The 14,303-nt window shown below is 37.5% G+C and overlaps 1 protein-coding gene across 3 annotated transcripts in view; it reads left to right on the top strand.

The window, feature by feature from the left end:
* The window catches only part of atad2b (ATPase family AAA domain containing 2B), a 58,987-nt gene that overhangs the window by 15,117 nt on the left and 29,567 nt on the right, over positions 1–14,303 (top strand). For all 3 annotated transcript variants that reach the window (XM_083562076.1, XM_083562078.1, XM_083562077.1), the window contains exons 20-23: positions 6,759–6,894; positions 9,561–9,754; positions 10,070–10,229; positions 13,604–13,726. In XM_083562076.1, coding sequence (XP_083418202.1) covers positions 6,759–6,894; positions 9,561–9,754; positions 10,070–10,229; positions 13,604–13,726 — 613 coding nt within the window. The remainder of the gene's footprint in view (positions 1–6,758; positions 6,895–9,560; positions 9,755–10,069; positions 10,230–13,603; positions 13,727–14,303) is intronic.

The following is a 14,303-nucleotide window of genomic DNA, read 5'->3' on the forward strand; positions in this document are numbered from 1 at the left end:
TTAATTTGCCATTTTTCTGTAAGCCTACATTAGCGTAAACAGATACGACAGCATTTTATAATATAATTTTTTTTATTGCATTTTATTTGTATAGTGTTTATTCAGTGGGTTATAGTACATATAAATCAACGATAAACAAGCTAAAGGTGCCATTGACTAGAAAAACCCCTGCAAATAAATGAACTATAAACCTTGAGAGTAACTGAATTCTACAGGGGGCATATTTGGTATATTTTCTATACCAAATGAGTCACATTGATCTATGCATAGTTTGAACATTTTAGGTTTGCTCACAAAGCATCAGGAAATTCAATAATAAAATGTAATGCAACTTATCAGAGTATTGACTGGAATGCCATATTGCTTACCCTTTTTTTATTACCAAATTTTAAACAGAAAAAAATGGTCATAATGTTTCATAACAACCTCTGTTTGTCTGACTAACCCTCTTACATGAGCGTTGTGGTGGCCAAGAATTGTGTAATGCTGAAATTTTGATAGTTTGAATGTTAAACTCAACCCATTTTTAAGCATCTTTGATGGAGTTGCACTATTCTTAAATTCACTCGCCTCAGTGTGAAAACCCTCTCTTAATCAGGGTGAGGGTGCACCCCCTCGTGTACACTACAGCATGACATAACTTCAGCTTAGGAGCAGAGAGGATTGTGAGTTGATGTGTGCAGAATTGCGAAAAGGTTTGAAGTCCGGTATCGGATCAGTAGGTTTTTGTAACAGGTGCTGGTGCTGTTAAAGAGAATAGTGAGTGTTTATATATTTTTTAAGAGCTCTATTAGTGTTTAGAGCTTAGGGATTGTCACCGGTTTGGTTGGCAGCAGTTTGCAGGGTCACTTGGCTTCTGGCATGTTTAGCATGACAGCTGTCCTCTCTGCAGTGTTGTACCTCAGGGGTGAGTGCTCATTCTGCCTTTGATGCAAATAATAAAATCTCTCAGCTCTTCCCGCTTCCTGTGTTAGAAAGAAGACCATATGACGGTCACGTGTAGCTAGGGTATTCACACAACGGGCACTTATTAGGAACATTTATACTAATATTGGGTAGGGCTTTCTTTTTTGTCTCAGTACAGCCTCAAGTCTTTGTGGCATGAATTCCACAAGATGTCCTTCAAGATTCTGTTTCATGTTGACATGATTGCAGCCTGCAGGTCTCGCAGATTTTCCACATGCGTTTTTATGTTGCAAGGGTCCAAAGGTGTTCGGTTGGATCCAGATTCAGTGAAGAACCTTCAACTTGTTGTCGTGATGTTAGGGTCATGAGACGACAATTTTGAGGTGAATTTTTCTCTAGCATGGCACTTTATCGAGTTGAAAGTAGCTATTAGAAGATAATAAATTGTAGCCATGAAGTGAGGAACATGTTTGGTAACAATTCTCAAACTGGCTGTGGCATTCAAGCGATGATTGATTGGTATTAACAGGCCCGGCCTGGACTGTTGACACAAGGCAGGTTGGGTACATGGATTCATGCTGTTGGTGGCAAATTCTGACCTTACCATCTGTGTGCCTCAGCAGAAATCAAAATCCATTAGACCAGACCCAAACCCCCACCCCCACCACGTATTCAACTGTAAATGTGTGCATACTACAGCCTCAGATTTTAGTTTTTGTCTGACAGAAGTGCACATCGTGGCATTATGTTGTTGTTGTCCATCTGCCTCAATGTCTGATGTGCATTCTGAAATCCTTTTCTGCGCACCACATTTGTACAGAGTGGTTATCAGTGGTTACTGTAGCTTCTCTGTCAGTTTGAGCCAGGCTGACTGTTTTCCAGAGGCCTCTCTCATGAAGGCAGTGTTTCTATCTTCAGAACTGGTGCTCACTGGATTTTCTTTTTTTTATTGCCTCATTGTGAGTATACTAAGAGACACAAAATCCCATGTTGCCCAAAGCTGCTGGCTCATACCTGCAAATGCACTGCTGTGCCACATATTTGGCCGATTTAATTATTTTAGACCTGTCTGTTCTACAAGTAATTTTTTGTACATAGATAATGTTTTACACATAATTATCTAACGATATGATCTACGTAACTTATTTCAGAATACTTTATTGTTTCATTCATTCACTCCCACAAAATGTGAAATTGTCAGGATTTTGTCCTTTTAGGAAAAAACCTTAAAGCTAAAACGCTTAGGAATCCATAGCGCTAGCATTAGCCGCGTTTTGCACAATTTACACAATTACACAATTTGCACAAAACAGTGCCACAGTGACACTGTTTGTATGTTTTCAAGTTTAATAAGAATAATAATAATCGTTTAAAAAAAAAAATGCACTAAAATGTGAGGTGGAGACTAAACAAGCTTGTGGTCCGCTGTAATTTGCTGAGATTTTAACTATATTCTTAACTAAGTTTCTGGTACATGTCTCTTGTCCTTCTTATAACACCCCCCTCCCATGTCTACCATTTGGAAAACATTTTAAAAGATTTAAGATTTTTATTTTTTATCTTTTCAGTGTTCCTCTGCCTGCAGTGACTGATATAATGCAGTACAGAACATGCTGAACAGCAGATGAATTTATTATATTAGGGAATGTGCAAAAGAGCAATGCCACTCAGTTGTGCTGTGGGGATAATGGGAGTTTCAGTCTATGTAATTGGAACAGTGTTGTGATTAGGTTGTAATGGCAGGAGCAGGGAATGGGCCTTGGCAATATGAAGATGGTATCAGTTTTGCAAATTAATTTATTCACAATATTGTTTATACTTCTATTGTCCAACTGTTTTTGTTGGCCTATCTTATTACATAGTTTTATTTTTTAATACTACACTTTGGTGCAAATTTGATTGGTCAGAAGTATTTTATTTATTTATTTATTTTTTAAATATCAGAACAGTTCATATTAAAGTTTGTATTAATCCACTCACTGTTATATTAATAGTTTGTATACAGTGAGTTGTTTTGTTGGTGCTTCATATAATCTTATTATTATTATTATTATTATTTTATACAATTTTTTTAGATTGATGACCTTTACATCTAATCATTGATGTGATTTTTTTTATTATTATTTGTTTTTTTTTTGGAAGGCTTTTGTTTGGAGATGTTAACTTCATTACCTACTATTAACTTTGAGAGAGTAAAGGGAAAGCTGGTGAGGGAATGAGTTTGAGGGATTGTTGCTATAACAGTGATGCCAGGAAATGACTTGTCCTGCGGATGCCCACAACAGCCGATTCCACATTTTGTTCATTCATATAAAAATTTTGCAAAGCCGGTATAAACTGGATAATGCATAATAGATCATTCTGTTATATGAAAATACACACCACATTGGGGTGTATTGTTCTCGTTGTAGCAGCGAGGCTTGTTGTTAGTCCTTACAGAAATATTTTGAAACCAACAACTTTTTACAGTTTTATAAACACTGCCATTGTACTTTGCTGGCAAAGCTAAAAATAATGGAATGCATTCCAACTATTGCGATGAGCCGTGCAAGTCTTACTGTCTGCCATGCTAGGCAGAGCGCTACCTGATCCAGTAGCAGCCTCAGGTGGATTGCCTCTGTCTATGCCAGATGTGAACATTGTGTGGTATTTAGGATTTATGTGATTTAGAGTTCATTACACCCAGATTATTACCCCCAGCCCACAGTGTTCACCCTAGACACACTACAGCAGGGACAGTTAGGACACCAGTGAAGCAGCACTCATTCGCACATAGACAGCAGAGGACAGATCGGCAGTGGACTTTATTGACTAAATTAATATCATGTATCCTGCAATAACAGTAAAATAGGACTAGGGTCATAAAACAAACGTTTCCTTTGTGACCAAGCAGAAAGTAGAGTCTGCCAGCTTTGGTTTGTCATTTATTGTCCAGTGCCCTTTACTTTTATAGGTGTTTTTTGCTGATCATTGCATCTTCTCACTCTCTACAAGGCCCACCTTGCCACACTTCTTAGCTCATTGTAATTAAATCCTCTTTGGAACTGTCATGCATTGAGACTATTAAACAGGTTGATATGACCTGTGTCATTGCCGTGTATATAGCTTAAAAATCAGTGAGCTCCATAAATTTTTATAAGAACCACCTTCTTTTTCTTTCGGCTGCTCCCATTAGGGGTCGCCACAGCGGATCATCTGTCTCCATACCACCCGTCCTCTACATCTGTCTCTTTCAAACCAACTACCTGCATGTTTTTATTCACCACATCCATAAACCTCCTCCTTGGTCTTCCTCTTTTCCTCCTATCTGGTGGCTCCATCATCAGCATTCTCCTACCGATATAGCCCATGTCCCTCCTCTGCACATGTCTCTGCAAAACGTCCTATATGCACTGTCCTTCTAATAAACTTGTTTGTAATCCTGTCAATCGTCGTCACTCCCAACAAAAATCTCAACATCTTCAGCTCTGCTACCTCCAGCTCCACCTCCTGTTTTTAGTCAATGCCTCTGTCTCTAAACCATACAACATAGCAGGTCTCACCACAGTCCTTAGACCTCGTCCGCCAACCTGTCCATCACTACTGCAAACAGGAAAGGGCTCAGAGCCGATCTTTGATGCAGTCCAACCTCCACCTTGAACCAGTCTGTCTTTCCTACTGCATACTTCACTGCTGTCACACTGTCCTCATACGTGTCCTGCACCACCCTTACATACTTCTCTGACACACCAGACTTCCTAATACAATACCACAACTCCTCTCTCGGCACCCTGTTGTACGCTTTCTCTAAATCCACAAACACACAATGCAACTCCTTCTGACCTTCTCTATACTTCTCCATCAACATTTCCAAAGCAAATAAGGCGTCTTTGGTGCTCTTCCTCGGCATGAAACCATGCTGTTGCTCACAGGTGGTCACCTCTTCTCTCAGCCTGGCTTCCACTACTCTTTCCCATAACTTCATGGTGTGACTGATCAACTTAATTCCCCTGTAGTTACTGCAGGTCTGCACATCCCCCTTGTACTTAAAAACCGGTACCAGCACACTCCTTCTCCATTCCTTATTCATCTTCTTACCTTCCAAACTCTTGTTGAACAATCTGGTTAAAAACTCCACTGCCATCTCTCCTAAACATCTCCACGCTTCTACCGGTATGTTGTTTGTTCCAGCCGATTTTCCACTCTTCATCCTCTTAATTGCTGCTCTCACTTCCTCCTTACTAATCCTATCCACTTCCTGCTTCACCAACTCCACATCATCCAACCTTCTCTCTCTCTTTCATTTTCCTAATTCATCAGCTGCCATCATTCAATACTCACTCCACCTTCCCAACACACTCCTCACTAGTCAACACATTTCCATCTCCATCCTTTATTGCTCTATTGCTCTATTGCAGCACATCACTTTACAGCTCGGTCCCTTTAATATAACACACTGTTGGTCTTTTAACAGCACAAACTGCAAATATTCCATTTCTAAATGTTAAATTCTAATTTTGTCCTGTATAAAAACCACTTGGTGTACATCCCTAATTTCATCACGATTGTTTACTTTCAAATGATTAACAAAGAGTACTACTACCTCTTCTTTCCGCTTCTCCTGTTAGGGGTCGCCACAGCGGATCAACCATCTCCATACCCCCCTGTCCTCTACATCTGCTTCTTTTAACCCAACTACCTGCATGTCTTCCTTCACCACATCCATAAACCTCCTCCTTTGCCTGGTGACTCCATCCTCAGCATTCTCCTACCGATATACCGCATGTTCCTCCTTTGCACATGTTTAAACCATCTCAATCTCGCCTTCTTCACCTTGTCTCCAAAACGTGATTAAAAAAGAGTACAATAATGTTTATTTGAAAACTAAATGATAGTCCCCGAGTTTTGCACTGCCTTGTACAGACACAAGAAAGAGCACGTCACATGTTAAAATATGGCATGTTAATAAATAGATCTTTTTCACTATTAAATGGGGCAGTAGGGGGAGGAGAAGACTATTCACCTACAATGGGGAGAAAAATAGAAAAATACGATTCTGCAGGTGTTTAGAATGAGTCAGTTTGCTCCACTTCAGTGCAGGATGATGCTGCTTTTTATGAACCCATAATACGTCTTTTTCTCCTCCAAACACCTTTAATGCATTTGAAAGCTTTGGGTACAGGCAGAAAAGTCTCGTGCTTATTAGATTTCTGAATGCAGACTGCTGGATTATTTCCTTTTGAGTGGTGTCCGTGTTACTGGGCAGTTGGCAGGTATAAATATGAGATTTTGGTCATAATTCTACTTATTGCTACATGTCCAGCCTGCACTACATAGCTCAATCCTTCAGGTGGCAACATATCAGGTTTTAAAATTAAACCAGTTATTTTTCCTTTGTTATTAATCGTTCATGTATTCTGTGAAAAAGACTGAATAATCAGAATGACACTTTACTGCTTTGGTGTTGGGAAGAACAGATTTGTTCAGACATTGTATTATGTCTGGCTCATTCATTAGTTTTGAACTTGTTTTGAATATATGCAATAACGGTAAACCTACATGGACATTTATTGAGTTTAATATCTTCCCTTAGGTGAATGTATTTCCATTTGTGTTTTTTTTTTTTTTTAGTTTTTTAGCAGCAAAATATTGTTTCTGGTAATTACACATGCAGTGGATAGGCAATGTTCCTTTCATCCAACTCTGTCTCTGTTTTCTGGTAGCATTGCCAGGAATACTAGCCTAATTGTGTGACAGATCCATTTTCTTTATATTTGCTTTGATAAAATGATTATATCTGTAAGCTTTAAATCTAATCTTGCGCCAAGTTAATTTAGTTTTTATGTTTTTATATTGTGTGTGTGTGTGTGTAGGTAAAATGTATCTTCAGTCGCTCCTACGGTGAGGTGGTGTGTCTAACGTCACCTGGCGAGGAGGACCGCAAAAAGTTTTTCACTGATCTCATACTGGTGCAAGCAGCCAGGTCACCACTTCGCCCGAGAAAAAAAGGTATGCGGATCTATACAGATGCGAGTGTGTAGATTTCCCAAATGTTGTTTGACTTGTTTTTTTTTTCCTTAACATACTGTCAGATGAGTCTCAGTGTCTAGAATAGCAGACTAAATCCAAGCAAGTGTACCATTAGCATTGTAACATAGCTCCCTCTGTTTACTGCTCTGCCAGTGTTGATTGCATATAAGTTGCCATAACTTCAAATAGGCTAATTGGATTTATTATCAGGTTGACTGCAGCGTAAAAGAATTTAACATACCCCACACCGTCTCTCCAGCTGCTGAGCAGGGAGTAGAACTGGAAAAGGACCATCAAGGTCTTTTTGCGAGGGAAGGACAGTATATGGGAATGCACTCATAGTGAACATAAATAAACATAGCTTTATAAATCAGTAAGATATAATATGGTGCTTTTATTTTTACTGCCAATTATTTATTTGTATAGCTGATAACATGTGACCAAGCCCTTGGAGTAATGCATTTTATTCCTATAAACAAACAAACAAAAACAAATCTGTAGCCATTCAATTAACACAGCACACCTGACACCATGAAAGTAGAGCCATTTACAGTGGTGATTTCTTCTCTTTTTTGCATGTTTGTCACACTTTAATGTTTCAGATCATCAAACATATTTAAATATTAGTCAAAGATAAGTGAACACAACATGCAGTTTTTAAATGAATGTTTTTATTATTGAGGGAAAACTAAATCCAAACACTTTCTCACACTACTGTACATGTTTATTCAGCATGCAGTGCCTGAGATATGTGTGTGCTGCTTTCAGGAAAAAACAAAACAAGCCTAGAAATAAAGCCTTTTTAAGGTGTTTTAAAACCTTGACTGTGTGTATAGTAGTTTTGTCCAGAGTTGTGTATTAAAACACATCAGGTGCCTTTTGTATTTTTTCACTATAGCAATATATACTGAATTGAAAAATCCCTACTGTTTTCTCTGGTTTCTAAATCGATACGTTTACGAGACCAGGTTTTTATGGATTTTTCACAGGTCTCAAGTAGACAAGAGTACTTGTGTAAGATGAACCAGCACAAAGTCATGTTTTGACAGTGGGGAAAGAAACAAGCCCCAGTCCTCAACTCATGCGCAAGGTCAAGCCCCAAATGCTGTGTAAAATACAATAGTAACCGAACGTTACATTTGATTTAAGTTAGAACGATCAGAAGTTTGCAGGAGCAGGCAGAGCTGGAAGAATCTCCAGAGACTTTTAAAGCTTGTGGGTAAGTTGGATTACAGCAAAGCTTTGGATCAGGTGGTGTGGAATCTGCCGAGTCTGTTCAGTCCAGCAGGAATATACACGTGTTTAGAAATATACACGTGTGTTTTAGTTTAGTGGGTATAAAGAGAGAAAGAGGTCATTAAAATGTTAATGTAAACACAAACCCTCAATGATGTAACACAGAGCTGCTTTACTTCAGTAAAACCACATTAAGCTGAGGTGTGAGAGACAGTAAATATTTCATTTTATTTAAAAATTATATTGTTTTCGCATGGCATGCTTTCTTGATTCTCCACATAAATTAGTGATGTTTAAGCCAGTGAGCAGACTTCTGAGCAGACACTCTGCCCAAAACCTGCTGCTAGCTGTTCCCCTTTAGCTATAGAAATTTTTTTTCCAAAGTTGAACATCAGCATAATTTTTCCTTCCACTTATGCCACTTCAGTAGATTTACTTGTGGTAGTGTTTTGCCTCTTTGATCATTTTAAATTGGGATTTGTTTCATGTCTCACAAGATGTTGGCTCTCTCTGTGTAATGAAGTTAGACTTTGGACTTTGCAGGCATAAAATCACTTTCTGGGTCCACATCTGTAGGGATAATGTTAGCTATTGCAATCACAATGTTCACATTTCTTGCTATATAGTTTCCCCTTGAGTAGCAGTGCGATTAGCACAGCTATTCTACTTGCTTGGGTGAAATTGCTATCCTCTGGCAAAATATATATTGGAGATGCTGAGTTTCGAAATTTCGGAGATTTGCCGTTTGTTGCATCAGCAGTTAATGGGCTTGGGTGATCCAACAGAAATAGTGTACATTGCTGATAGATTTGCTTTACCATCAGTATGTGTGAAAATAAAGTGTGTGTGTATGTATATGTGTGTTTTATATATATATATATATATATATATATATATATATATATATATATATATATATATATATATATATATATATATATATATATATACACACATACACACACACACATACACACACACATACATACACACACACTTTATTTTCACACATACTGATGGTAAAGCAAATGTGTATGTATATGTGTGTGTATGTACAGTATGTATATATGTATGTTTATTTAGGAAAAGTAATACAAAACTCCAGCCAAGTCACAAGTATTTGTTTATATACTCTCAATCAACTTTTATATAAATGACTGATTATAAATAAACTGAGCAAGGCGCTTAACCCTAAAGTGCTCAGTAGTATACACAAGATAATCGTAAGTCACTCTGGTTAAAGACTTTCTCCAAATCCTGTAAATGTATTGGGACATCAAAATTCGAATACTCCATTTTATTTAGAATTAAATCATGTGACTTTGTGAATGACACCTTTTCTGTAAGGAGTTTGTTTGAGGTCTGTTCTCAGCGTGTGTGTGTGTGTGTGTGTGTGTGTGTGTGTTCAGAATGCGATCTTGAGGTGCTGCCTCTGGTGGAAGAACCTGGCCCTCGGCAGCTCTCTCCAGAGGAGCAGAAGCGACTTGAGGAGCAGGAGGAGAACACCCTGCGCGAGCTCCGCCTCTTTCTCAGGGATGTCACCAGGCGGCTAGCCACCGACAAGCGCTTCCAGATCTTTAGCAAGCCTGTAGATATCGAGGAGGTAGGCTAGTAACGCTGCTCGGCTAAGACACTACATGTGCAGTAGATTATTTTTTTTTTATATATATATATATATATATACTTGCAGCTGACTATTAGTTCAAGCTTTCTTGAAAACAAGCTAAAACCTCTTAGATTGAGATTCAAGTGTTCTCAGTTAATAAGTACATCAACTCTCATCTCCTAGCCTTCCACTAGAGAAGTGACACTTCTGTGAAATGGGCAAGGCGCAGGACAAATATAATTATCATGATAATCATCTTAAAGTGGTTCGTTTCTACAGGCAATAAATATTTCCTGTGCAACTGTCTTTTAGGTATCAGATTACCTCGAGGTCATCAGAGAGCCTATGGATTTGTCCACCATCATGACAAAGATTGATACACAAAAGTACACAACTGCGAAAGACTTCCTGAAGGACATCGACCTCATCTGCAGTAATGCATTAGAATATAATCCAGACAAAGATCCTGGAGGTGAGGATAAAAAGTGTACATTTAGTTATTTAATAATGGCTGGTTTATGTCTTTAAGGAAATGCTTGTGTTATAAATGAGCTTAATTGCAGATTTTCTTCTTTACTCATATGGTTATTCACATGGGTTAGATTGCGCAGTAGTTGTGTCATTAAGAGGAGGAAGAACAACAAACGGGCAAAGACATTTTTAGAGACAAATGAATACAATGAACTATTGATTTAAGTGAAATTTAGCTATAAATATTTATACTAAAGCTCAGTCAATGAGAAAACAAATTTTCCCCCATTGTCTCTGGGTTTTAGAAGTAGTCATGATTTAATGTCCCTCACTACTGCATTAAAGTGTGGTGGTGATCTTACTTGGGGAAAGGGTGTTTCTCATGAGCTGGTTTACACAATAAAGAAGTTCTTCATTATTTAAACCCAGCTCATAAATGTTTATATGAACTTTATATCCAGTGTGGATACACACACACACACACACACACACAGTCAACTTCTGAATAATTTATATTGTTTGGAGGGCAGTGAATATTATAACTGCCAGTTTGCGACTAAAATACAATTGTTCTTAAGCAGAATCAAATAAATTTAATTACAGCCATGCAAATGTTCTCTTTTGTATGGAATTAAATATTTCTTCAGTAGCGGAAATCTGTATCCAGGAGTAATTGCTGGCAGACTAAAGGTTCTTGGGTAAATGCAGAGTGTGATCATGAATAAATCATACCTCGCCATTTAGCGAGGCGACATGGACCATTTGTTTAAATGCAGTGTCCACAAAGTAGCAACGAACAGGACAATGCAAATAGCTGCTTTAATGTAGGGACCAATAAGTCTTTGCATTTGGCCGAAGGAAAAACAAAGTGGAACATAGGCGCTGTTATTTCATTTGTCAACATTACTTTTCCTTTCAATGATGAGACTTAAAGCCAAAGTGCTTCTGTCTTCTATGTCCAAACAAACACTCCAATGCATATAGTTTCTTTTATTTTATCATGTACTTTACTGCCATCCCTGTCTCTGCCATTTATTTATAGAAAACCATTACACTATCACAGGTGGCTCTCAAACAGGGGGAGGGAGAAAAGGATCAGACATAGTCTCAGATAAATGTTTGTAGGAATCTAATTTGTCATGAAAATCTTTATAAAATTTGAAATATAAACTCATGAGACATGTGGCCTTCAACCCAGTACTTTTCTGGATTGCTCCAGGACTGATTTCATGTATTTATATATGAAATAAAAATGATCTTCAATGCAGGAAATGTATATCCATGGCAGTTCATCATCTATAACTTAATATCTTTTTGAGCAATATCAACTTTAAACAATGGACAGTAAAGCTCAAAGTGTCTTCTTTTTAAAGATATTTAAATTGTGTATGTAGCCCACTTTTATCAGGAACTGTTAACATTTAAAGTTAGGTAGGGCATTTCAGCTGTGAGTCCCAAAAGCTGTGGCGAAGGCTGGTGATGGTGAAAGGTTTTTGACTGGACCTTTTTTTTTTTTTTTTTTATCTTTTTTCTTTCTTTTTTGTTTTTAAGTAACAAGTGCAATTTTGTGTAATCGTACAAATCTGAGATTTATTACTAATAGATGTCAGAGCATGCCGAACTGACATTCAGGCTGAAACTGAAATTCCATGAATTTGCAATTGAAAAAGATTTGATTACTCTGCATTGAAAATTTTGGTTCTTCTGCCTTCACTCTCAGGGATGAACTGAATATTCATTCACTAACACTTGTTAGTTTATGATTAAACAAAGGGCATCTCCTTACTTCCTGTCTTACAAGAGTGTGATCAGTCATCACCCTTTTTTTCTTTTTTTTTTAATAAACCTCAACAAAGTAATCAAAAGTAGGTTGCTCATGGAAAAAGATATCAACGGTCTTCATATGATGTTTTTGGTAACATGGCTACAGCATTGAACAGGATTAAGTGGAGTAGATATCTATTGCAATGAAGCAGACAGCACTAATACTCCTACGGAATTAGCCTGCATTCATTACAATTCATTTTTGGAGGCAACGGGAAATCAAACCTACAAACATGGCTTTCTTACATATTCATCTAACTGTGTTACACCATTCGACATTCGAGTGATTGCCATGAACAGAATTATGGCTCCGTCTTCACTCTGTTATACAGACCGTGGCACTGCTCGAGTTATTTATTCTTACATAGCAGCTGGGAGGAAGTTAAGCCACTCTATCTGTTGGCAGACATCAATATCTACACACTTAGCTAATAGCATTAACCTGAGCATTTTAGTCTCTTTATCAAGTATAAAGAGCAGATTTAAAATATATTAGCCACATTCATTACATAACTTTACACAAGCTGTGGGATATTTAGTGCCAATAATTGCTGAAGACCACATCTGCCTTCATAGATTAATATACTGGTTTGAAATATCAACTATAGTAAATAGACCACTCTAAAAACAATTTATAAAAAATAAATAATAGTGCTGGTTAGAGGTTTGGAAATGCCTAGTATTTTTTGTGAGGTGCATTCATGTTTCTTTTGTTTGTATGCAACAAACTCTGTATTTTAACAGTATAAAGATTGACTTGGGGCCAAGCAATTATAAATGTAAAGATGATAAATATTTCAGGTCATCCTTTGTCTCATGGTCTTGTATGATGAAGTTGGTTTCGAAAACAATTTCAAACCATTAGGGCATGTCTGGTAACTTCTTCTCTCCTGTTCTCCATCTTATTCAGGTTTTACAGTTAGATCTGAAAAATGTCAGATTTGGACTCATCTGTCAATAAACTTTCTTCCAGTGAATCACTGACTAAATCTTTTTTTTTTATTTATTTATTTATTTTTTTTTACATGCAGGTGTTTTTCTGTAAACCAACAAAATATTATCGAATACATTTTTGACAAGCACTGTGAACATAAAGGTCCATTTATAGAAACCGTGATTGGATCGTGCAATATTGTAAACCTGTCAATGTTTCTTTTATTTTGTTTTCATGCTTTTAATGATGTATTTTCTCAGGGTGGGATTTTCACCATATAAACCTGTTTTCAAGTCTTTTAAGCACACCAGCTTTGTTTGATCTACACTGAGCTTTAGGTGTTAGAGGGCCTTATTCTTTCTGACCTCTGGTTATGCTTTACCATAAGTCAAATATTATAAATATTATATATCCTAAAAGAGGCAAACTTAAAGTTTATTCGAAAGGTAATTGTTGGAATTTGCCACTGATGATTAAAACTTGAAAGTGACCCTGATCATGATTTTCTTTCCACTCGGGATTCTTGTGTTTTTTAGATGTCGCACAGAAGCACAGCTTACGGTTTTAACTTGATTCAGATTGTATTTAAGGACTAATGACGTTAAATTGTTTCACAGATAAGATAATCCGGCATAGGGCTTGCAGCCTTAAGGACGCGGCTCATGCAATGATCGCCTCCGAGCTGGACCCCGAGTTCGACCGCATGTGTAAAGAGATTAAAGAGTCTCGAAGGAAAAGAGGTGAGTTACCTCGTCATGTTAACTGTCAACGCTTTCTCAAATTTGATCTTTTACAGATAGATATTCTCTTTTACGACTAAGCAGACTTTATTCTTTCCCTCCTTCATTACTTTTCCATTACATAATTTTTATATTACCTGAATTTTCTGAAATTAGGTATAACTATAAGATATGATTAAGGTAATCGTAAGCTATTTCTTATAGTCGAGCCAAGTTTTCTCACTCATAGTTCCGCTTGCAATCCAAGACGCACACCCAGTAGTCTCCTCTAGGCTGCTTCAATTTGTTTTCATTTGCATTCTATAGAGCTGAATTGTTCATGAACAGTACTGGTGAATATTTTATGTGGTGCACTGGGGATGTTAAAGGTATCAATTTTGTGGAGTGTAGGTGGTGCATCTCATTTGCATTTACAGTCTATTAATTCTGTGTTGTATTAAGGCAAGTAGAGCTTCTGTCAGCAAGAAGCAGTAAGGCATGAAAGAGTCAAGAAAGCACCAAGTCGTCCTGTGTCTTTCTTTATTTAAACACTGATGCGTGAAGACACAGTAGGCCACATGCTTGTCTATTGTCCTTG

The sequence above is a fragment of the Silurus aristotelis genome (assembly GCF_946808225.1).
Source record: "Silurus aristotelis genome assembly, chromosome: 15".
Taxonomy (NCBI): domain Eukaryota; kingdom Metazoa; phylum Chordata; class Actinopteri; order Siluriformes; family Siluridae; genus Silurus; species Silurus aristotelis.